At 35.1% G+C, this 26920-nt stretch overlaps 1 protein-coding gene and 3 long non-coding RNA genes across 4 annotated transcripts in view; 2 read left to right on the top strand and 2 right to left on the bottom strand.

Moving 5' to 3' along the window:
- Window positions 1-7615: 7615 nt before the first annotated feature.
- Window positions 7616-26920, bottom strand: part of LOC132160024 (uncharacterized) — a 51261-nt gene continuing 31956 nt past the window's right edge. Inside the window, exon 2 of the long non-coding RNA XR_009437934.1 lies at window positions 7616-7893. This is a non-coding gene — a long non-coding RNA (uncharacterized LOC132160024). The remainder of the gene's footprint in view (window positions 7894-26920) is intronic.
- On the top strand, window positions 14648-15667 carry LOC132159174 (uncharacterized). Its single transcript, XR_009437816.1, has 3 exons — window positions 14648-14747; window positions 15338-15395; window positions 15513-15667. It is a non-coding gene; the product is annotated as an uncharacterized LOC132159174 (long non-coding RNA).
- The window catches only part of LOC132160017 (CD276 antigen homolog), a 36929-nt gene continuing 30771 nt past the window's right edge, over window positions 20763-26920 (top strand). Inside the window, exon 1 of the mRNA XM_059569713.1 lies at window positions 20763-20846. Coding sequence (XP_059425696.1) covers window positions 20836-20846 — 11 coding nt within the window. The 5' untranslated portion in view covers window positions 20763-20835. The remainder of the gene's footprint in view (window positions 20847-26920) is intronic.
- LOC132159173 (uncharacterized) lies at window positions 22067-23434 on the bottom strand. The gene is made up of 2 exons (XR_009437815.1): window positions 23148-23434; window positions 22067-22865 (listed from the first exon to the last, which is right to left on the bottom strand). It is a non-coding gene; the product is annotated as an uncharacterized LOC132159173 (long non-coding RNA).

Here is a 26920-nt window from a genome sequence, read left to right as displayed (position 1 = left end):
ATATTTCAGTACATCACAGAAACAACTGAAACAAAGATCTAAAAGCAGTTTAGCAGCAAACTTTTTGAAAACTAATATTTATGTAATTCTCAAAACTTTTGGCCACGACTGTACACTGTCATGTCGTGACTTCAGTTTGTCACTGTGAGAGAACGACATGAATGCAGATCTTCCACTTACACCCACATGTGTGACGTTCAGAGAACCTGATAGAGAAATTAAAACAGTTTGAAGAAAAAAAAAACTCAAAAAAACATTTTCATAGTTTGCTAGATTGATCACCTGCTGGTGTTTGTTGCAGTACTGTATGTGCTGTGTTTATTTTAATTAAATGTAATATTTTTAGACGTGTTCACACCTATTTTTTGTTATTGTTGTAATGCTAATATGCATCTTTTGTTTTATTACTTTCAATTTAATTAGATGTTGTCTTATCTGATCAAAACCGTTTTAAGGCCTTTTCTACTTTGTCTGGTTCTTACATCTAGATGAAATCCAATTGCTGATATTTTACATGTACTAGTAAAAGTCAAATTTCACTAAACGGCATTTATTTGCAGATCTTCGCTTGACTCAGAAAATATAAAATACAATATAAAAATGTATTATATTATTATTGTTGTTATTTACAACTATTATTAGGGGCGGACTGGCCATCGGGTCATCGGTCATTGTGGTCTGCCGGCTGCCGCTGTGCAGTCGATCAGGCTGACGTGCAATAAGATGCAACTGCGAATTAATTGACGGACTTATGAATGTACGAATCAGGCGATCTCGGAGTGAAAATTACACCACCACATGACCAAACATCAGCGAAGCACTGCCTAATTGGCTTTATCCAGAGGCCGACTTTATCTTAGCAAATCGCGCAAAAAATGGAGCGTAAACGCAAAGGAAGATAAGAGACGGAACGTATAAAAAGGAGAAAAGCCCTGGCCACAGACACAGCAAATAGCTGCAAAATCCCAGCCATGTTCGCCAGTAAGGGAGCAGGTCGGTCAGAATTACACTTATATTTACTAGGGATGGGACGGTTCACTGAAAAAAAACGCGCGCGCTGGGACTGCTGTTCAACTTAAATCTGACAAAGCATCTGTAATATGGTTTACTATAAATAACACGTAAAACAAACAGGGTTCAAATAATATATGTTTCTGTTGATGGATGCGCATTCTGGATTCCCAGACATTACAACAACAGCGATGAAAAAAAACCTCTACAAATCATTCACTCTTGTTCAATACTAATACGAACACTGGATCAGTGCATTCTTTTAAAGTGACAGTCTTTATATTAATCGAACAGCAACAACAAAGAAATCACTCACTGCTCTTGATTAAAAAGCTTTTTTATACTTTAATAAATAATAATCTTTAATTTATAGTCCAAAATGCAATGCTGTTTATATATATATATATATATTTGAAACTATAGTTTTTTCCATAAACATAGCACATACAACGGTAGTAAAACCGTGACTCTAAACCCGTGAAACAAACCAAACTGTGAAAAAGTTGAACTGTTCCACCCTAATATTTACATAATCATTTGGCAGACGGACGCTTTCATTCAAAGCTACTTACAATAGATAAAATCTATAAAAAAAAAATATATATATATATATATATATATTACAAATGTATTTAATGATAGATGTTTTAAAAGAGCATCTTAATGACAAACTAGCACACTGTTTTACATATGGGGATACAGTATTTTTTTTAGTGCCAAAATTGACCAGAAATAGATTTTTCATTTCTAGCCTACAATATGTAGCCTAGTGTACAATGCTTATTTATTTTGAAGGTGACGAAGGAATCAACCGTAGCAGTAGTGCTGCTAGGGCTCCTGCTGTTGAACAAGAGAGGGTGGACAGTTCAGCCTTTGAGTCAGAGCAGGAACCTTCAGGTAAAGTTTAAGCTATTAGCAAAACTAAACATCCTGGCTATACTCTTAGAAAATATGTGCTTTTATGATTTATAAGGTCATCAGTAGTATGACTGTGATCATTGGGACATGCAATTGATGGCTGCATAATTAATATAGATTATTGAAAGTGCTTATTTCATATTGCAGCGAAACTCAATGTGCAGAGTGAGAGAGAGGGGGATTAAGGGAAAGATGATAGAGACAGTAAATGTCTTGATACTTCATTTGATTATTTTGCCCGTCCACAGTCTAAGGATTTTGATTTATTTTTTTAAGTATAACCCAATTCAAACAACTGAAAGAGCCAAAGAGTTTAGCAGTCAGGTGGACACGTGAATTGGGTGGTGGTGACTGCAGCAACAGAGGTTGCCTGGGGTGGAGTCAAATTCCCGGCCTGATTTACTGTCCCAGTCCGTCACTGATTATTATTACACCGTCACCTTGTATACAGAACTCAAAGCAATGTTTCATGTTCTTTAAAATGCTATTGTCCTCTGCTGCCCTCCAGAGGGTGTGAAGGGAAAATGTTTACTTATTTCCTCGTTGCTATAGGTTAGATATCTAGTCACACACACAGTACCTTAAGTACATACACAATGGTGAATCTAATTCAGAGACGGTCCTAATGGGTTCAGTTAGTTCATTATGTGAAAGATCAGTTTATTTCAACCAAGTAAATCCTGTCCACGTAGCATTTTTTTTCTGTCTCAACTGGAGTCGGCACGAGCAGTTTTCCCTCTGCTGTAGGGAATGATGTTCCTGTGGTGGCCCAGATCTGCATTACAGACAAGAGCCAATGTTGGACAGTTGACAATCAACCTAAACTCTGTAGAAATATATGTCTCAAAGAACATTTGTAAGATAAATACATGAAATATTTTCAATTCATAAAATTTTTTAAGTATTACTATAATTGTAGGGATATTTGGACCCCATCACATAGGGAATACCAGTCTAATAAACATAATAAACATAATAAACATAATAAACATGTTCAACTTGTTAAATAAAGTGATGATGGAGGTGCTTTAGGACTAGGTTTGGGCATTAGGTGTTGAAAACAGTTTGTAAAGTGTGGTCAGCAAACTTGACTTCCTCTGACTGATGTGGCAGAAGTTTTTTTCTGTTTTTTCTTCAGAGTTGCAGCAGACTTCAGCTTCAGTGTTGTGTGGAGGAAACTACGTTTATTCACAGCAACAACATGAAGATCATTCAGCTTCAGCTCTGTGAGTTTATTACGTTATGTTTATATTTACATATTTACACATACTTTGTAAACTTAGACAAATAAAAACTGTTATGATTCAAAGTGGTTTTAAAGCATTGACACAATTATGATGCCTGTTGGTATTGCTTTTTATCTTACAGATGTATTAATCTGTTGTCAGTGTGCAGTGTCAGATCTATTAACTGATCTGGGATCAAATGTGATCATAAACTGTGATCTTGATGAAACTGAGGTTTATTGGATTTTACTGAAAGCAGCAGATCCTCCAACAGTCATTCTACGAACAACATCAGCTACAACATCACCTTTTTACTTCAATAAAACATTCATAAAGAAATATTCAGTGCAGTTTAAACATGGTCTGGTTATTAATAATGTGACTGCTGATGAATTAGGAGTTTATTACTGTATGAACACAGAAACACCTCCAAAACTCAGCAACAGCACCAGAATATACTTCACCGGTGAGTTCATTTACTACTTAATTATTATGATTATTTACTTTTCATTATTTGTTATTTATTATTTTTTATACACATCGTCATAGTTCTCTCTCGTTCCAGAGATGAATGTGCTTCAGTAAAAGACTGACAGTAACAGACTGAACTCTTTCTTTACAGAATCAGCTCAACTAACTGAGTGTCACAATCAAACAGTTTATGAGTTTATTAATCAGAATCAAACACAATATCAGATTATCATCATCATATCTGCTCTGATGAACGGACTTCTGATCATTCTGCTGATCGGTGAGTAATTATTCTTATTGTTCTCAATAGTATCAAATTTAAAATAAAAAATAACATTAATATAATGCTGTTCTCTTTAGGTGAAGCTTTTATTTGGTTGTTATTTATTTAATTATTTATTAATTTTGTGTCCATACTTTATACAGTTGAGGTTAAAAGTTTACATCCCCCTTTCAGAATCTGCAAAATGTTAATTATTTTACCAAAATAAGAGGGATCATACAAAATGCATGTTATTGTTTATTTCATACTGACCTGAATTTAAATATTTCACATAAAAGATGTTTACATATAGTCCACAAGAGAAAATAATAGTTAAAGAGTTGTTTTATAAAAATGACACCTTTCAGAAGTTTACATACGCTTGACTTTAATACTGCGTTGTTACTGAGCCATATTTTTTTTTATCTTGTTTAGTTTTTAGTTTTTTTTTTTTTGTTTTTTTTTTTTTTTTTGAGTTGTTCATGAGAACCTTGTTTATCTCGAAACAGTTAAACTGTGTGCTTCTCTTCAGAAAAATATTTCAGACATAGTTCGAATTACTTACCCCCTAAGGAAGACCAAAGGGAAAGAAATATCAGTTTTTGGGGGGTCCAAGGTTATAATCGTTAACGAAAACTGACGAAAAAAATGAAAACTAGGTGGGAAGAAACATTGTCGTTAACTGAAATTAAAATAAAAATGAGGCATATATTACAAAAAAAAAAAAAAAAAACGATAACTAACTAAAACTGTAATGTGTGTTTGGCAAAAGTAACTAAAATAAAATAAAATTATAGAGTAAATGTCCTTAGTTTTCGTCTTTGTCAAAGTCTTTCATTTTTTAATGCTATTTAAAACACGTAGTGTATTCGTTCAGCTGCATTTCCTTTCCCTGCTCTTGTATGTCACAGCTATGTAGTTCTTCTGTGGTAGTATGGTTTTTCATAGTATGCTCCTTAATCATATTAAAGCTTGCTCAGGTTTCACATATCTCCAAGTAATTGTGTTGATTTGACACTGACTACCATAGACTATAGTACAGTATATGAGAGGGTTGGGTCTTACCTCCAGGTCTTATGAAATCTAAAAATAAACCAAATCAATATTTCATGAAATAGGCAATAGGCTTCTTGTAAAGGTATTACTTTTACTAGTAATTAGAATGGTATTTCAGTGCACTTAACGTCTAACTTTTGAGTCGATCAAAACAGTTTTCTTTCTTTCAGTTTAATTCGCACTCTGATTTCAGGTATCACAAATTAATTGATTTTCCAGTATTTTTGTGTATTTGAACCCTTTCCAACAATGACTGAATAATTTGAGATCAATGTTTTCACACTGAGGACAGCTGAAGGACTCGTATGTAATTATTACAGAAGGTTCAAACAGTCACTGATTCTCCAGTAGAAAAAAACAAGCATTAAACAGAATGTTTACATTTCTATTATTTTGCTATTTGCTATTTCTATTTCTATTATCTTATATATATATATATATATATATATAAAGGGGGATGCAAACTTTTGACCTAAACTATGTTTTTTTTACCATTGGAGGCAAAAATTATATATACCTGTTAGTAAATTTCTAATCTAAGTTCTCTGTTTCTTTCTTAGTTTCTGCTGCTGGAAAAACAGAACGGTTGGAAAAATACATTCATGATGCTGATCTGCAGACAAAAGTTATATATCAATCATAAGAACCAAACAAACTGAACCAATTGTAATGTAAAGTCAGTTTCTATATGGGCACATTTTAAAGGCTTGGCTAAATTATTATTATTATTATTATTATTATTATTATTATTATTATTATTGTACATTTTCCTTACATTATTAAACCTCAGTTAATCTTGCCTTGTTGATGTGTATTCCTTGATTTGTTTCAGTCAGAATTTGTCCTGGCATGTGTTTCTGTTATAATGTTATTTACTCTTTCATGTTCTATGGGTTGGATTTCTGTAAAAACCTGCTAGATTGTGATTTAGTAGAAGGAAAATTATCAGACATGGAAAAAAAAGTGTAAGATTTCATGTGATATGTCAAGATCTTTTAAAAAACATTTTCTTTCAGTAATCTGAGATAAAAATGACACATCCATGACTATTTATTTATGTATTTTATTTTGCATACTGTTACCTTTAACCGATGCTGTGTACTTGTATCTTTTGACAGAACAGCATTTAAGTTAATAAATATGAACAGAGTTTAAGTAAATACATATGAACAGAGTTTAAGTTAATATATATGAAAAGCGATTAAGTAAATATAAATGAAAAGCATTTAAGTTAATATATATGAACAGAGTTTAAGTTAATATATATGAACAGAGTTTAAGTAAATATATATGAACAGAGTTTAAGTAAATATATATGAACAGAGTTTAAGTAAATATATATGAACAGAGTTTAAGTAAATATATATGAACAGAGTTTAAGTAAATATATATGAACAGAGTTTAAGTAAATATATATGAACAGAGTTTAAGTAAATATATATGAACAGTTTAAGTAAATATATATGAACAGAGTTCAAGTTAATATATATGAACTTAAGTAGGTCACATCCTCAACCCCGGTGAAGAAACCCTTAATGAACACATGAATGAAGCCTGATGCTGGTGTTGCAAACAAAAAGTTGTTTATGGTTTATTTAGGACTTGTATTTTGTCCCTGAATTTCAGGATATTCTTATATATCAATATTTATTTGTTATATAGTTTTTGTATTTAGCAGAAATCTACACAGTGTAACTACACAGACTGTGGTTTAACTGAAGCTCAAGCCGAAACCATAAATGTGTTCCACTGGTTGGTCACTTGGGCATTTAACAGCCAATGATAAACAGTTTCTGTCACCTTTGTCTATACTGGAGGTTTAACCTTGAACCGAGTGCAGTGTTTCTCCACTACCTTTATGTATCTCAGTTCACACAGTTAGAAACTCAAATAGAAACAGCAGTTTGTCTGTTTTGTCTACTGTATATCTACACATTTAGTGTTTCACACAAGTGTGTAATGGTTTGAATGTCCAAAAATTAATAAACTGCAGCTGTCAAAGCTGTTGTTAAATATTCACACCTGATCTGTGTATGAAGTGTTAATCAGTCTGGCTGTTTAGGTCTCGAACAGCTTCCCTCTAACTGAACAACGTGCAACTTGTCATCATGAGTACATGTGAGATGATTTGTAACTTATTTCTGAACTAAATATGAACATAAATGACCTGCAGAGGGCAGCAGAGGATTTAGTTTCGGCTGTTCCTTTATTTGAACATTAAAAACATTAACACACAGTATAGGGCAATTATAGTTTATTAATTTCAATCTCTTATCATTTACTTTTTAGTTTGCTAAAACTAAAGTTTTATTGAAGCCTCTCTTGACAGACCGTGTGAATCTTCTCTCTTCTACAGTCAAACTGATGAAGATGTTTCAGAGATGTCACAGAATCATCATGATTTCTGAGAAATGGTTCAGATATGAATAATGAATTAGAAAATGTATTTGATTCCTAATCCCCAAAAAATTTCCTCTTTGGTTCGGTGTTCGCAGTCAGCTGTCTACAAGATCTCTCTCTCTCTCTCTCTCTCTCTCTCTCTCTCTCTCTCTCCTCTCACACACACACACACAGCTTCATTTGTTAAGAAAGAAAAAGTCAACCCACCCTCGTTCAATCACTGTCACACCCTAAACCTACAACAGAGAACAAACACCAAACTCAAGAAACATTTAAGACTATAAACACTTTATCATCACAGTTAACACTTCAGTTAAACCACTGAACAATGAAGACAAATGTAACAGATCCTATCATATTTACTCAGAAATATTCTTGGCTTCTGTCATACTTCATGTAAACACAGTGCTGTGCTTGTTAGTGCATGTCTCACAAACTAAGAAACACATTCTCACTTTACAGCATTTTTCAAGTGTTAGTCTTATCATCAGCTGAACATGAGGAGAAAGCAGATCTTCAGTGACGTCCTCAGTTTGACTTGCAAAGAAACTGAAAGAAAGAAACAAAAGGGTCAAACATACAACCTGATCATGAATTTGCTATTCAAATTTCATCTTTGTTCATAGGGATATAGATTTGATTTTGTGTTTCCTTTTAGTTAAAGACTGAACTCTTTGGCACACTTTGTTGTCTATTTAGTTTCATTATTACATTATTACAAAGAGCCCTGGAGACCGACTCAAATCAAAAGAGCCTAGTGTACATTGAAATAATTCATATTAATGATGTTTTACAAGAAATTAATAAATCAGATTTGGTAAATGCTGTGCAGTTTTAATATTAAGAAGCATAAAATGATATACCAATAAATCACACACAGGCATCATGGTACTATCATGAACAAGTGTCAAAGACAGTCAAGGAAGAGAAGAAACTGTTGAATAAATTAATTATTTTAGTTTTCTTTGCGGATAAAATGTATTCTCATGGCTTCATAACATTACTGTTGAAGCACTGATGTCACATGGACTATTTTATTGATGTCCTTACTGTATTTCTGGGCCTCGAATGGGTCAGTTTTATTGCTGTCTATGCAGGGTTAGAAAGCTCTCGGATTTCAGCAAAAATATCTTAATTTGTGTTGAGAAGATGAACGAAGGTCTTATGGGTTTGGAACATCATGAGGGTGAGTAATAAGAAGAGAACTATCTGGGGAGAACTATCTCTTTTAGTTAAGTTATGGATTACTTTAATAAACATATATTTTTTGGGTTAATTTAATTCGCATGTGGCCTTCATTTTATGATTTTGGATATCATTTGTTTAACTCCACAAATCAGAAAATACTAGTGATGACAGACAGAAAAATAATAATAAACAAAAATTTCTCCATGTTTTGGGAATACAATTTTGTTTAAAACCAGGCAAATGAGATATGAACAAACGCCTTCTTTAAATACCTCATGAAACCAAATATTAACCATACACATTTATTATGACTATACTACTGAGAAATGTGAAAAGTGAGGCATGTAAGTCATGACATATTAATAACATCAGGCCACCATGCTCATAGAGTTTGTTTTTAAAATAAAATTATGTTTATACAAAACACATCACACTTCCTGCACATTTCACTTTGAAACTTCCGTGATCCGTGAAAAAAAGACCCGATAGAATCTGTGTTCTCTCATTTGCATTCAGCCTGGGTTGTTTTGAGCCAAATGCTTTATTTAAACTTGTAGGATCTGTGTGTAAAGTTGCTGTAGTTCCAGTGAACAGAAACTATAACCAGAAACATCTTCAGGAACCTGCTGAACAGCCAATTCCTGAACTCCTGGTGTATCATACAACAGCTAAGGACATGAAAGAAAAGTGTGGAAATGCAAAAGTGAACAAAATAGAAGAAGAAGAAGAATTTGCTGTCGTCTCTAATCTTCCAGAAATGTATTACATGTCATTTATCGTCTATAATGACTTCCGTTAGAAACCTGGAAATGTGGAAGTGTTCAATTTATATTAATAACATCAGGGCACCATGATCATTAGGTATTTTTATGATATTTTCAGTTTACACAAAACATGTCATACTTCCCACACAAGTCACACTGAAACTGCTATGATCCGTACAAAAACACCTCACATAGTTTCATGCTCGTATTTGCATTTGGTCTGGTTTATTTTTTTGGTCCTCACCTGCTTCATTTAAACCAGCCTTAACAAACAAGCATCTGGACATTGAAACATTGTTTATATCACACGGGGCTGTTGAATGACTGAATGACTGACTGACGAATGTTCTAAGGAGGGCAATTATTTCCAGGGAAACGCACAGCAAACTTACAGCCTAAAACAGCAAAAGAACTAAAACCCACAATAACGCTGGCCAAGCTAATAAATATTGTAAACAACAGGATAAATTAAATAGGTCAAATTATTTTCATGTTTTTGCCACACAATTGCATTTTATTGTGTATGGAGTGCACATACTCTTTCTCCTACACTCTCTCCCTTACAAACACACACACACACAAATGTGTTGTCAGTGCAGATCTGGTGATTTTATTAGTAAAATAGTTTTAGCAAGAACATTACTGCGTGATCTGATTAATTAAATCCTGGTAACACAACAGTCAAATAAATGTTTGTGTGTGTTTTTTTTTGTCATGTTAATATTTGTCTTCAGTTCAGTTATGTACCAACAAACACCTGTTATGCATTCAGTATTGACTGTAATAGAGCAGGGCTGGGCCGCTTTGGTCCTGGAGAGTTCAGCTCCAACCCTGCTCAAACACACCTGCCTGTAGCTTTCTACTGATCTTGAAGATCCTGAAGACCTTGATGAGCTGGTTCCGGTGTGTTTGATTAGGTTTGGGGACACAGCCCTCCAGGACTGAAGCTGCCCAGCCCTGTATTATATCACAGTTCTATTGTGTTCTATATTATATAGAAACAATGCAATATAATATGTGTATTTAATGCTCTGTCTGGTTGTTTAATTCATAGTTGTGTCTTATCTAGTTTCCAAAGGCATCACATGATGTCATTGTATGATGTTTTACAGTCACTAAGGCGTGGTGTTACTATGGCGACACTCAGCATCTAAAACAAATAAATTGTTATTAATATATTGTACGTATATAAACAGTGTACTCAACACATTTCATAAATGTTTTTCCTGGTTCCTTGTACATCAGTCATGATGAGAACACAAGGCTGTTCATTCCATTTTCCATTGTGAAAATTGTGAGTTTGCGATAAATTCAGCGATCACAAAATCCTGGAGGAAATGATTAATTGTAGAATCAACAACAGAAGAGGGCAACAAATCCATGGAATAAAGTGCCTGTGACATACAGCCAAGTAGCTATAGTGACCCATACTCAGAATTCATGCTCTGCATTTAACCCATCCAAAGTGCACACAAACAGCAATGAACACACACACACATAGCAATGAACACACACCTGGAGCAGTGGGCAGCCATTTATGCTGTGGCGCCCGGGGAGCAGTTGGGGGTTCGATGCCTTGCTCAAGGGCACCTAAGTCGTGGTATTGCTGGCCCAAGACTCAAACCCACAACCTTAGGGTTAGGAGTCAAACTCTCTGACCATTAGGCGATGACTTCCCTGACAAGAAAGCCAGGTAAATGCTAACCTCATTTGTTATCTGCCCAGAACTGCTTCCATTTACAACTGTGAGTGCAAGCTAGATTCAAGTTATTATTAAATTTTGAATAGGGATATTTTTTTACAAAAATGCATCGCTACAGTAGGTGTTCACCCCGTGAGAGACGTGTGAGACATTTTTTTTAATGTTAGGGCACTTTTTATTTCACGTCTTTTGGACTGAAGCAATGCAACACCTGCTGACTGCATTGATAGAGTTTGAAAGATCAAAGACCATTTTTTATATTAACTCCAACTGAATTCATCTGAAAGGAGAAAGTCATATACACCTAGGACAGACCTGGGCATATTACGGCCCGCGGGCCACATCCGGCCCTTTGTGTGTCCCTGTCCGGCCCCGGCCCAACATAGACTATAAAATTATCTATCGTATTTTCCGCACTATAAGGTGCACCGGATTATAAAGCGCATAGAATAGAAGATACTGCAGTCAAACTCGACGCGTCCGCATGAGCGCGAAGGTAATAAAAAAACTAATATCCGTCTGCTCGGGCAGGTTCGTCTTAACAGCGCGCGCGTGCCTCCGCATCCGAAGATCTGTTTGGGGAGTTGCGCGGAATGCGCGCGCACTCAGCGGAGGCTCGCGCTCTGTTGCCAGGCGAGAGTGAAGTTGAATAGCAACAAGTGGTGTTACCCTCAAAATGTCAGCACACGCTAAGAAAAGAAAAGTTGATAATGAATGTCGTGTTTTTAACAAGACATGGACTGCCAAGTACTTCTTAACAGAAATTAAAGGTAACGCTGTGTGCTTGATTTGCGGTACACAGGTCGCTGTGTTAAAAGATTACAATTTGAATCAGCACTACACGACTAAACACGAGGATACATACAGAAATCTGTCTGAAAAAGAGCGCGCAAGTGTGTCTGATGCGTTGCTAGCAAAACTGCACACTCAACAAGGACTTTTTACAAAACTTTACACCACCAGAGAAGCAGGACAAGTTATGTCATTTCTCACAAAATTATTTGACCTACGCACCACAATTTCACTTAGCCTAATATAAACAGAATTTTATTTTAGTTTTATTCTACTGATTACCAGTACCAGCTATTCATAATATATAATTAAGGGAATTGTACAATGGAAGAAAGCTGAGCAGAATTAAGTGTTATTGTTGGTGTGGCCCTCTGACACGATTCAGGTTTCTCATGTGACCCCTTGTCAAAATTAATTGCCCACCCCTGACCTAAGATGCCATGAGGGTGAGTAAAACGCAGCCTAATTTAAATTTTTGGGTGAACTTATTTTGTATAATTTTTTTCTTATGTTAAATGTGTATGCATGCATCTATGAATGTATGTACCAGGAGCACCTTTAAACAAACACAACAAATTCCTTGTGAAAGTGAAATGACATTCAGCCAAGTATGGTGACCCATACTCAGAATTCGTGCTCTGCATTTAACCCATCCAAAGTGCACACACACAGAGCAGTGAACACACACACACACTGTGAACACACACACGGAGCAGTGGCTAGCCATTTATGCTGCGGCACCAGGCGAGCAGTTGGGGGTTGGATGCCTTGCTCAAGGGCACCTAAGTCGTGGTATTAAAGGTGGAGAGAGAACTGTACATGCACTCCCCCCACCCACAATTCCTGCCGGTAACCCTTCGATTGTGAGTTCCGACTCTCTAACCATTAGGCCACGACTTCCTTTGTGTGTTTGTCCACACCTGGCGAATAAAACTAATTCTGATTCTGATTCTAAAGTTTCTTTTAATTTTTAAAATAATTGTATCAGTATTCAATATTTCATGTTTAAAATAACAACATATCGTGAGTGCATTTGTTACTGCAGGTTAAATGCATTCATGTTGCTCTGAGCTGAATTAAATAGTGTGTAAATAGGCCTATTTACACACAAATTCCGCTTCCGGCTTTGCTACCGTTCGAACGTTCTAGCTTACTGCTCTGCACTTTGCTTCTTATTCCTGTACTTTTCTCTGATTTTTCTACGATTTTTTTACTTTCGCAGATCAGCACAGTGCTCAAACAACAGATTTTTGGCACAAATGCTAAAACCAAAAACTCTTTTGGACTGGAATAATACTACAAAAAGAAGACTGCCTCCCATTGCCAGCAGCTTACATTCCGGAGACGGGAAAACAACTGCCTACATTCAAACAGAAGAGAGAGAAAATGCCTCCTGTTAGATCTACTTGTTGCATGAACTGCTGCAAACTTCTACAAAGGATATATATATTGGAACAGATTAATTTCTATCACTGCTGTGAACTGACCAGTACACAGAATATAAAGGATATCAAAAACAAGTTGTATACATATGCACACCAGTATATAGAGAGGCATTTAAGAGGGTTTATTCTCCAAATAACTCTAATTTCATGTTGCAGAAAAAAAAAAAGTATTTACATTTTTTTTTATGGACTCTTCTTCTTGTTCCAAGTTACATTCCTGTTCACTAAATTTGTCCTCTTACAAAAGCCACAAAGCCTTCCAAGAAGATAGTAAAGGCTCATGTCATGCTTGAGCTTTAGTTAGGCTGAAACTTGAAAGTTAATTTGCATGACTTAAATGCGATGTTTGGGTATTATTATTTCTATTACTATTATTTAAGTTTATGCCTTATTGTTAGATTGTAACTTTTTACCTTCTTTTAAGTAATGTGAAATTGATTATATTTATTGACTTACGCTTAAATTTTATGTTTAACTTTTTTTAAGGTAATTAGAAATTGATCTTTATATTTTTTATTTATTTATTAAAATGTTTTATTTATATTTTTATTTTATTTATTTTCATTGATATATTTATATTTGCATTTTGAATGTAACCTTTTTTAAAGGAAACAAACTAGAGACCTATATTATTTTCTCTTGTATATCAAGTATTGCTCTTTAATAAAGAAAAATGACTTCTTATTCGATTCTTAAATGACTCCATTAATCGATGGAATAATATAGAATACTTGATTACTAAAGTAATCTATAGCTACAGCCCTAATTAAATCTAAAAATAAAAAAATATATTATTTGCAGGCCAGTCTATTGCTTGCACATATGGAAGCATTTTGGGAATAAAGTGTCCAGTGATTTGCTGCTCTATCAAGTTTGCTGGGGAAAGGAGGAAGCAAGCTTGTTTCAGATTTAAGCTTGGAGATGTTTGTCTGAAATGTGAAAGGATGGTCAGAAGAAACAGACTAAAGATCAGTGAACCAGATATTTCATAGCTGGACAGATCTAGAACCCCAGAGATGGGATTTGTGGAGCCGATATTTGGCTGTGATTTATTGTCTGATGAAAATATTTAGATGAAAAGAGCAAAAATGAGGGATGAAATCATTTTCACCCTAGATGGAAAACAGAAGAAAGACACTGGGGTCAAGACTGAAAATCGTCTATCATTTTGTTGTTTTTCTTAGTCTTTTAATTTTTATAACAGTTTTACTATGCGAAGTGATATGGAACTGTAATGCAGTCAAGAGAGCTGCCTGGAACTACGTTCGCCGTGTGTTTCCCAGAAATTATAGCATCAGATTCAAGCATTCAATTGCCCCATAGAATAACCTTATATAATTCATACACTACATGGTTGAGTAGTGCATAAGTGCATAGTGTGTAAGTTCATTTGCTGCATCATTTATGACAGAGGCTCGTGGAGCCTCTCAATAGTTCCCGGAAGTAGCAGCAAACCGATGCCGCGCCGTAGAGATGCAGCAGAACAAACCGTTTGCGACGCACTTTTAAAAGGTAAGACATTTAAATAATACGATTGTATATTATTAGTACATCTAAATAACAATAAACTGTAAGTTAAAACCTTCTAGTAGATTATAACTCATTAAATGAGTAGATTTAAGGGATGTTATCAGATAACTAACAGATTAGGCTAGGATTGGAGCTGAATAAAGTTAGTAACGAACTCCCTATTAATTGTAAAATCTGTTCTCTTAATTCAGTTTCATCCATCGTGTTTGGAATTAGAGAAAAGGAATCTAAACATTTTATTTAGTTTTTTCTGGGTGGGGAAAGTTAGCTAACGTTACATAGCCTATTAGTTCAATATAACGTTTGACCGCGTGTGACAGCGGTGAGTGGAAGTGGTAAAATGAGGTTATAAATTTGTTCCTTATTACACGTATTAAACAATTAAATTCCTTAATAATAAAATGCACCCTATTGATATAAATTTTGAGTGAATCGAGTTTGCAAAAACATGGGTGGAGTGTTTTTATTCATTGTGATTCACTGACGATTACCTGCCTATATTATATAATACTACTGTATTATATACCTAAACTTGTTAGTGTATAAAAGTAACATACTGTAACATGCTGTAGGTGGAGGATTAGTGGTGCCACTGGACTGTTCTGTGATGGAGCATCAGTGATGATGCAGGTCAGGAGTGCTGAGGAGACCATTTTTTTTAAGAGCTGCTTTTTCATTCTTTATTTTTCTTTGTGCTGCCTTTTCAACTTTTTATATTTTTTCTTGTCTCTTTAATTTTTTTAATAGACCCAGGTAACTGGCTGATGGTTCACTGGAAAGCTGACTGGCTGCTGACTGACTTGCTGCTGGCTGACTGAGTAGTGTCAGCTGTCCCTGTCTCTCCTCTCTAGCCATGTCCTCTATTTCTTCACTGTCACTTTCCCTTCTCTAAGTGTCCTCATTCTTTTTTTTCCACATTCTTTGAAACTGATAGAGGCAGTAACATGGAATTGCTAATTTTAAATATTGAAAATATCACTTCACTTCAAAATTAGAAATATTACTTCAACTCGTATGAGTTTGTACTTATTATATATGTATCACCTGAAATAATATAGCTGTAATCAGCAGCGATTTGCTGTATGTTTACAGGTCTAGGGGTGCATCGTGGAGCAGGGGCACTCCTCTTTTTGACCACAAAGATTGTCGGAATAGCATCTGGTCTCAGCCTACTCTTTAATTTTTTGGTCATGACAAATTGGTTTTTCCTCAAAATGTCCCTGCAGAGTGACTTGAGTTTAGTTTCCACACACAACTTTTTTTTTTTTTTGTCTACCCACATATTAAATGCACAGTTATAGGTAACACTGATGACTCCCTGCAATGTCTCAGCTCCCTGGGTTTAAATAAATTTAAGTATAATTACCTAACAATTTTTGTTGTTGTAATTTTTATTTATATTTAGATTGCTCCTGCAGACTTGATCCAACCATTATTTTCTCCTCTCCATGTCAGCTGGGAAGCCATACATTCGCACACCTTTCTTTCCTTGCTAATTACTGCTGCTAACAGTATAGTGCAGTGCAAGCTGAAAATCAACTGTCACCAGCCTGTCTCTGTACTATCTGAAAGTCATCAATATGACATTAGTTAACATGAGATCAGTGAAAAAAAGAACAATATGTAACTTAAAAAGGCAACCGCAACCCGTGTTTATACAACTTAACGTTAGCTTGAATAGGTTTTTAAAATAACGGTAAGTTAATTGAACACTAATCCTCAAAAATTACCTGATTTGATATTTTTAAAACAACATCGCTATAAATACATATTCATGCTACATACATATGTCGGTGTGTTGTATATATATATATATAAAATAAATGCATTTATTGACTCCTTATTACCAGAAATCGCAGTTTTGTCACTCTACTCTATCAGTTTGAATGGCCGCCAACGCACTTCCTGGAACTATCTGAAGTCTACATGAATCACGTGACAACCAAACATTTCAAACTTCCGTTGTCGCAACTCTCTCTCTCTATGGCTCTGGTTTCTACCAATAAAATGCACAAGTCTAAAATACAGAAGTTGCCATCTTTTAATATAGTTCCATAATCTGCCAGCAGGGGTTTAGAGGAACCGTAACCAAAAACATCTAACAGGAATCTGACCTCCAGGCATAGGTACAGAGCTCGAGGAAGTGACGTAAATTTGACCTCATCGTTCTCCTGATCGCTGTAATCCATTTTTCAATATTTTTAATTGTTTTGAAGTCGTGGAAATGCTATCGTGAGCAAAATAATAATAATAATAATAATGTATATAGCAATAAATAAACAAATCATACAAAACTAAAGCTCATTCATCAGAACTTTGTCGTGAACGGGGACCGGCGTGGTTTTTCGTGTTGCTTGAAAGAACGGACGCGCGAAAAACCGAGATGCGAGACCCGAGTGGGAGAGCTGTTGTTGACACTTTGAGTGGCGGCGTATGGTGGCCAATTCAAATAAGTCAAAGAATACGTATAATACAAGGAATCAAGGAAATCGAACCGGGAATGGATCAGAGACTCTAAGAATGGGAGAAACAGGTGAAGAGGAGGATGATATGGAGGTAGGATGGAATATGGCCAGAACAGGAAAAAAGGTAAACAAAAAGAGGAAAAAAGGTAAAGAGGAAATATCAGAAAGCAGTTCAATAGCTAGTGAGGAAGAGGGGGATGAGGGCAATAATGTCAAGAGGGAATTTAGGATAATACTGAAGTTTAAAGGAGAGGTAGGAGTTTTAGGAGTTAATCCATTGACGTTGACGTATGAACTGAAAAAGCTGGTTGGAGAGATAGCCTTTGCAAAAGTGCTACAAGATGGAGCTTTAATGATAGCATGTAGAAATGACAAAAAAATAAAGCCATAAAATTAAAGACAATTGGGAAAAAGATAGTAATGAGTTACAAGATTGTGGAAATATGAGAAAGCAGATTGGGAAAAATTTGAAAGAATATGTGAGGAAGGATTGAAAATGATCAAGATGAATGAAAGAATAATAATTGAAAGAATATATACAGAAATAATATCAGTAATACAGAATGCTGCTAGAGAATTAAAAAGATGAGTGGCATTAGAAGAGAATATGAGTATCCTGTGTTAAGTAGTGGGGAAGAAATAGCAATAAGTGATGAGGAGAAAGCAGAAATGTTTAGAAAAGAATTTTCAAAAATAAATAGTTCGAATAATTTGATGAAGGAATGTAAGGAAATGAGGGAGAAGTTATCAAAAGAACATCCATTTATTTTAGGGAAAAAAAGAGTAACAAATAGTATTCTAGATGTGCCTTTTTCATATTCAGAATTGAAGAGGGCATTAAAAAATACAAAAGCATCAACTCCAGGACAGGATGGAATTAGTTATGTAATGTTAAAAAAGTTAAGTGAAGAATCTCTTAAAGTCATTCTAGAGTTTTACAACAGGGTATGGGAAGAAGGGATGTTACCTAAGAATCGGAAAGAAGCTGTAATAATTCCTATTAGAAAACCAGGTAAAGATCCAAGTATTCCACTAAACTACAGACCGATAGCGTTAACGGCATATTTAGGTAAAGTAATGGAAAAAATGATTACAGAACGTTTAATGTATCACATGGAGAAGAATAATTTTTTCCCCCATATCAAAATGGTTTTAGACAGGGAAAAAGTACAATGGACTCAATTATTAATTTGGATTCAGATATAAGGAAAGCTTTGATAAATAAAGAAACTCTAATAGCAGTTTTCTTTGACGTAGAAAAAGCATATGATATGCTATGGAAGGAAGGTTTATTGATCAAATTAGATCAAATTGGAATAGACGGAAAATTATATAATTGGATTAAAGAGTTTTTAATGGAAAGAAATATTAAAGTAAAGATTGGGGAATATATCAAGGAAAGGAATAATTGAGAATGGAACTCCGCAGGGTAGTGTCATAAGTCCTTTGTTGTTTATTATTATGATAAATGATGTATTTGCAACAATAGATAAGAATATAAATAAATCACTGTTCGCGGATGATGGAGCGCTGTGGTTTAGAGGTAGGAATGTAGAATATATTGTTAATAAAATGCAAGCAGTGTTAAAAAGTGTTGAGAAATGGTCTTATAAATGGGGTTTTAAATTTTCAGTGGAGAAAACTAAATATATATTTTTTACAAATAAAAGGTCAAGTATTGATTTAAAGATGAAGTTATATAATATAGAAATAGAACAAGTTAAAGACTTTTTAGGTATGTGGTTTGATGCCAAAGCTACATGGAGTGTACATATAAACAAGATGGAGGGAAAGTGTAAGAAGATATTAAACGTAATGAGGTGTATTTCAGGACGAGAATGGGGGGCTGACAGAGTGGCATTAAAAACAATTTATTCAACAATGATAAGAGCAATATTAGATTATGGTTGTATTGCATACGGAACAGCAGCTAAGTCACAGTTAGGAAAGTTAGAGTGAATTCAATCTCAAGCGTTGAGAATATGTTGTGGAGCTTACCCTTCCTCTCCTGTTTCAGCGTTACAGGTGGAGATGGGGGAGATGCCAATTCACTTAAGAAGGAAGCAATTGACACTGGCATACTGGGTTAATCTAAAAGGGCAGAAGGATAGTCATCCAACAAAAGGTATACTTGAAACATGTTGGGAACATGGGAAAGGGAAAGTTAACAATTTTTGTTGGATCATTAAGGATTTAGTTCAGGATATGAAATTAAATGAGTGCAGTGTTATTCCAGCAATAATATTACCAACAATACCATTATGGATATTACCTCAACCCAATGTAGATTTATTCTTATTGGAATCAAGGCAAGATAAAAATCGGAGGATGTTGGAGGTAGAGGTGACAAAGTATGAACAATATGTACATGTTTTCACAGATGCGTCTAAGGATCCACAAAAGGAACAGGTGGGGGTAGCGTACATCATACACAGATTGAAAGTGGCGAGAGGGGAAAGAATATCAGATCATGTATCTGTGTTTACAGGAGAGTTACTAGCAATTATGGTAGCAATTAATAAAATAAATGTAATGGGTTTAAGTAAAACTTTAATCTGCTCAGATTCAAGTTCGGCCTTGATGTGCCTGGAAGCTCAAAAATCAGATACTAGACAAGATATTGTTTTGGAAATCCTACAGATATTGTTCATGATGCAACAGGAAAATAAGATTTATGGGTTCCGGCACATACTGGAGTAGCAGGAAATGAAGCAGCAGACAAGTTAGCAAAACAGGCTATGGCAAAAGAAACTATAGATATGGAAATTAATTATAGCAAATTAGAAATCAAATCAATAATTAAAAGGGAGATAAATAATAATTGGCAAATGTACTGGGACAATGAGGAAAAGGGTAGACATTTACATTCAATACAACCAGTGGTAGGTAGAGGAAGAAAGTCAAGTGAAAGAAGGAAGAAAGACTGTATTATTTCTATATTAAGATTGGGACATACAGGACTTAATTCAACAATGCAAATAATAGGGAAACATCATACAGGTTTGTGTGAATGGTGTGGAATAAGAGAAACAGTGGAGCATGTACTAATTAAGTGTAATAAATATTCAGAGGAAAGAAGTAAGCTAAGAGAAGAACTGCAGATGGAAGGTAATCAGCTATTAACATTAAGGATAATTTTAAATTCAGTAGAAGGGGGCAGGTTAATAATAAAGTTTTTAAGAAGAACCAATTTGATCCATAGAATATAGAAGGGTTATAAATGTATACAATTTGTTTTATACAGTTAAATTATTATCATACTATCGATTTTTTTTTTTTTAATGTAACAGCATCCGTCTCTGGAATGAGATGGACTTTGCCGTAGATGGAGGAGCTGAACACGCAGCAACATTGAAAGCACGAGTCCTGATTGTTCTGGTAGTGGTGATCTAGTCTAGTGTATTTTGTCTCTGATCTATTACCCACAGTAGATGGCGGTAATGCTCTTTTTAAGAATGCGAACCGCCAAATAAGCACAAAAAAGAAGAAGAAGAAGAAGAAGAAGAACTTTGTCGTATTGTTTATCCATCGATGACAAGTTCCGCTGCATTGAAACCCGGAAAAGGCTACTTTCGGTTGCGTACAATAAATGTTATTGATTAATCATGATCACCAGGTATGTTTATGACTTTTAACAACATTCTGTTTACATCATAAACACGTCATACTCCCACATATTTGAACCTACCGCGATCCGTGTAAAAAGAGTTAATATAGTTTGTGTGCTCGCATTTGTGTCTGGCCTTGTTTCTTTTATGTTTTTCCCCCATAAATGATAAACTATTATAACTAAATAAACTATTTGCATGTGTATCTGTGGGGAAATTGTTAATTATTTGTTTGATTTGACGTAGTTATTAGCAGTTAACATTTTCATTTTATATTACTGTATTTTGTGTCCCAGTGTATGTTTGTTTGATAGCAATTAAATCTTACGGTGCTTTTAAAGATCCTACTGGTAAAACCTAGAAAAAAGATGGGTTCAGATCACTGACCTATAATAGAGAACTTAATAGATATATAGTCATCAGTGGTTAAGATACCCACTTGAGAACATTTACTACTAAATTATAATATATTTAGCGTTGAGTGCATAAGGATGATTCAACATCTAATAGTTAAGTGAAATATTTGCTAATTTGTTTTTGTGTACTGACAAGTTATTTGAACAACGACGATGAAAAATCCCAGTTAATACACTAATTATAAGAAATATACACTGCCTGAAAAAAGGGTCACCATTTGGATTTTAAATAAGTTAATACTGAAGAGTGTGGGATTAAATAATTATTGCAGTGATTAATAGGTTTCTGGCACATTATATGTCTTATAATAAGTATTTTATCTAGGGGCTGTAAAATTAAATTGTCTTATTTTAATATCACACAGTGTTGTCATTATTTAATCAAATTAAAGGGGTCAAATTATGAGATTTTAATTTTTGCTTTCTCTTCGGTGCACTCAAAAAAAATATTTAGGCCTAATAAATAAGATTTCTGTAATTGGATTGCATATAAATTTTCCATCCATTTGGATGTAAATATATTAATAAACTTAATGTGATAAATATATGTAAGTCCTATATAAATAAAACAATTAACAATTAGATTTATGTAATATTTTCAATTAATCCAATTTATTTTAAATTAATAAGAAATGGGTTTATGTGTTATTATGTAATAAACCTATTTTACTTAAAATGCATCACATTTAAGTAATTTGTATTAATAAACCCAATGTATTTTAAAATCATATTTATAAATTTGTATTTACTTATTCATCACCATTTCCCCTCCCCAATCCCAATATACAACACAAAAAAGAATGGCCAGAGGGTCACTTCATTTCACATTTTTATTTTAGAAATAACAAGCACAAAAGGCAGCAAAAAGAGGAGCTAGCAAGACAGTCTGTGCTCACTTATACTGTGTTGTGTGCAACCTCAACAAAAAATACTTACTTAAATAAGTACTTTCATTCTTTACTTAACACATCAAGGTTAATTGCACTACTTTATTTATTTATTTTTTAGCCACAATCATCCTATAACAAATAAATGCAAAGGATTTTAACAGACTTCAGGCATAGTACTTTTTCCTCAAGAACTGTGCTTAAAAAAACTGCAAAACTTGAGGTAGACATAACAATCAGGTCAAATCTGATTCAATGACAAAACTTGTTAACATTGCACAAACATTTTCACAAATCTGTGACATGCAATAATTTGGAAAAATAGGGTGGTGGTTCTAACGAGTAGAAAAAGTGCAAGTCAAGAGGAAAAATGTAAATATCAGCATATCTCTCAATGATTCACTGAAGCATCTTAATTTTCAGTCCCTGAACTTTTGGCGACAGCTTGGCTGTATCCAGTTCCATCAGGATTTTCTGAAATGTTTCAAATGTGCACTTGAGGTCCTTTGGATAGTTTAAGTTAAGGGCATACATTAGTCCAAAAAGCATCACACATCCAAGTGTGACACTTGGCAGGTTTTGCAGAACTTCAACTCCTTCAAGAAAAACACAAACATCTGAAGGTTCTTCTTCAGGACCAGCGCCCTCCGCTCGAATGACATAGAAGCCCCTTGTTGTCTGTGGAATGAGACATGAGAGACTCAGCCTCCACACTTTCAGTGTCCTGGAGGATAAACAAAGAAAATAAGTTCCCAATGTGTTCCAAGTTTTCCTATTGATTCAGTCATGTAATTGAAATGATAATCTGAGATCAGCATAATGATGTGAGTGTTTCACGATTCTGATTTCATATTTTCCTTACTTTGTAATACCAACTGGATCATTTTATCCAGGTCATTTTTAGTTTGATCAATCATGCGCTGTACTGATACTGATTGACACTGAAAATTAACATAATCAATGAAAATTGAAATTTGTAAGATGAAGAGAATAGCTTGACACACACCACATATTCTTTGACAAGTGTCTCGATGTCTTCGTTGAGGTAGACACTTAGGCACCTCAGGATACAATCACGCCTGGTGTTTATGTCTTCATTCTCAAACAAGCATAAGAAGATCCCCAAAAACGTCATTATTTATTAACTAACAGTTCAAGTAAGGCTACATTTTAAAGAGGTAGTTCACCCAAAATTTACAATTATGTCATACATTTTGTTCAACTTTTGTTCATCTTCAGAAAACAAATGAAGATCTCTTTTGAAGAAATCTGAAAACTTTGTTTCTCCATTGACAGCTAATTCATAAAGAGATCATAAAACTATTCCATATGAATTGAGCAGTTTAGTCCAAATTTTCTAAAGAGACATGATCGCATTATTTAATGAACAGACTAAATTTAGGCTTTTATTTGTATAAACATTGATCAGCAAATCAGTGTATTTGTCCAGTTGACCAATGAATTTTGATATCAGCGGAACAGTTGTTATACACATGAACTCCAAGTTGACCTGAAAAAAGATGAAAATATATTTCACCTTAAACAAGATGTGTTAGTGTATAAATCTGCACTTCCGTTTCAAACAACACTTAACTACTTACTTCTCCAATTTCAAACAATGCTGGCCATCTGTTTCGGACCTCTGTAATCATTGGCTCCTGAAGAATTTCTTGTCGTCGGTATGAGAAGGTACGCTGCATCTTTTCCTTGATAACGGTCTCGTTATTATTATTTTTTACCTCGGTCAATAGAGCAACCTTTTCTACCTCCAGGCTGTCATTGGTTTCACCTCTCGGATGGTTTGGACAGAAATTAACCTCTGCCCTCCGTGGCTTTTATATGTTTGCAGCTGGATTTCCCTGGCCTTTCTGTTTGTTTTAAAAGTGTGACTTCTGGGTGTCCAGCTTGGCCAAGCTTGGTGCGGAAGTTCATCATCTTTATCTTAATATAGTGCTTCCATCCACAACACCCAGTCTGAGTTCCTTTCTCACGCAAACATGGATTAGTTTTCTTGCATCATCTTCACTTCCAAAAAGGACTCTGACGCTAACTGGTCCTGCCATCCTGATTTTTTAATCTAGAATGCAGACCCAAAAAACATAGGAATTGTCTTATTAATAAATAAAACATTGATGTTAAAGTTACAACATTCTTTTAAAAAAGGTACTGAAAGTCTGATAAATCACACCTTTGATGACGATGTGTCTCTTCAGGGTTACCATACGTTTGGAACAAACTGTATAGGCCACAAGTGGATAGCAGTCTGTCAGTTCTTCAAGCTGAACCACGGCAACCTCTTTACCTGGTGAAGAAATCAACTCAAAAGATCTGAAGTGGTCTCTATACCATGCAGACAATAAACGCACAATGAAACTCAGCTCATCTCCCCTTGCCCATTTGTAGAATTTCTGCAAATTCTGGCATTCCAGCAGTTGAACCACATGCAATTAACATTCCATTTTTGTAGTTAATTCCTCTAGTGGTGACACTTTTTGCAAGGTGAACTTGACTGATATTTTGATACTTCTGCCTGAGAGCTAACACAACTTCCTTATTCAGAACATCAACCTGGACTGTAGAGACATTTGAAACTTCCAAATTTGATGTATTGAGTGTGGATTAATATATGTGGTAACTGATGAATTGCTGGTGTTTGGCTGCCAGTGTGAGTGCAATATTCCTGAAATTATTTGTGTGTCGAGCTACTTGTTTAAAAAAGCTATGTTTAGCTTCAAATTGCATCGTTCATAAACCTAGAAGAGGCCCAAAACACTTAATCAGGTGCGGGTAATGCTCAAGATAGTGGTGTTTAGGTAAAAGCTTAATGTCCGGGTTAAGCTCGAGTAGTTTCTGTCTGTGTTCAGACACTTTGACATCAAGATAAGCAATTGTCTCATCAGTGTGAACTGGTGCCACAGCTAATTCTACAATTTCCTTCAGGTCTAATATCACTTGCCAAGCAAGCTCATCCTCTGGAATCAAGTCTCCTACTAGAAATGGAAGCAATCGAATTAGATTCCAATTCTCATGGGCGTTGCCACCTATTGTCTTTTTACATGATTAGCTGTTTGGTATAACTTGAGATCGATTTTTGTTGTCACTCCACTTATAGGGAAATTTGACGATTCGTGTGTTAAGACAAGACTGAAATACTTCTTAGAGATGAGAACACTGAAACATAGTGCCAGTTCAGAAGGGACAATACCCTCAAATAAGTCATGCACTATATCTGGGGGATAGCCTGTGTTAACGTGAAAATTTTGAAGATTTTCTGTTAAAACACACACTCTCTTCACACCAAAGCAATTTGTGTCAGTGCAGACTTTACATGTGCTTCATGTATTTCTTTTGTTTGAAGCAAAAAAGCACCTGAATGAACATCCCTTGTTTGAATATCTACTTTCTGAGCAGTACAAAATCGACAAATATACTGGCAAGAGAAGCTCTCTAAAAAACCAGCCAATCCGTGGGCTCCCAAATTGTCCGCTACAACACTATGGACTGTTCCTTTGACAAACTTCCCAAGTTTTGAGCTGAAAACACCATGCTCTTCTAAAGTGCAAAGGTCTTGTAAAAGTGGCTCTAGAATTTTTCCATAGCCATATACCTTTACATCGTCACTTTTGCACAAAACTGTTAAAAAAAAAAAGTGAAGTGACATTCAGCCAAGTATGGCCATACTCAGAATTTGTGCTCTGCATTTAACCCATCCAAAGTGCACACACACAGAGCAGTGAACACACACACACACACACACTGTGAGCACACACCCGGAGCAGTGGGCAGCCATTTATGCTGCGGCGCCCGGGGAGCAGTTGGGGGTTCGATGCCTTGCTCAAGGGCACCTAAGTCATGGTATTGAAGGTGGAGAGAGAACTGTACATGCACTCCCCCCACCCACAATTCCTGCCGGCCCGGGACTCGAACTCACAACCTTTCGATTGGGAGTCCGACTCTCTAACCATTAGGCCACGACTTCCCCAATTTAGGGACAAATAAATGGAAGACAGTGCTGAATGAGAGCCTGGTGGCAAGTTATTCCGAATCCAGTACACACTACACAATTTGTGTTTTTTTTTCGCGATGTACCCAGGGGATTACATAGCTCAAAATCATCGATGTACAAAGTTAAACAAATTCGCAACTCATCACCTGACAGGAAAGTGTTGTCCTTAAAATACAAACCATCTCTTATAGAGCGATACTGCTGATTATCTAACTGGTCTGTACTTTCCTGTGTTCTGTGGCTACTGATAATACCGTTTAACACTGCAGTACAATCAAGTAGCTGCTGTAAAGACTGCAGTAATGGGATATACTGAAATGTCCTGCTCTTTTTTTGGTCCAGAATAAACTCCACTGACTCAACAAAATATAACAAATCCTTAAAGTACTATTTTCTCTTATAAGTTGTAGAAAGTGGACCATCTTTCCCTATTGATTTTACTAAAGGGTTAGATTTACACGGTACATCAGCTAGTTCCTTATTAATTAAGCTATCAACTTCAAGGTTTTTTTTTTTGAAAAAATCTGAAAGACTGCTACAAGTTACAGACACATTAGCCTACTTAAGAGGAAGTATAGTTCATCAAGTAGTTCATCAATAGCTGTAGATGGCACATGAAAAATGTTTTCCAACTTAAGAAAAACTGCAGCTATTTTTTGTTCTACTAATTTCGGCAGGTCATCTGAAGTATCTATATCACTATCTGCATCTAGTGGAAAATGTTTCAGCCTAAAATGTTTTAGCAATTCATACTGGGTAGATAATGAAATGTC

Source organism: Carassius carassius, chromosome 16 (genome assembly GCF_963082965.1).
Source record: "Carassius carassius chromosome 16, fCarCar2.1, whole genome shotgun sequence".
NCBI lineage: Eukaryota > Metazoa > Chordata > Actinopteri > Cypriniformes > Cyprinidae > Carassius > Carassius carassius.
The sequence above is the reverse complement of the archived record's forward strand: the minus strand, read 5'-3'. Positions and strand labels throughout refer to the sequence as shown.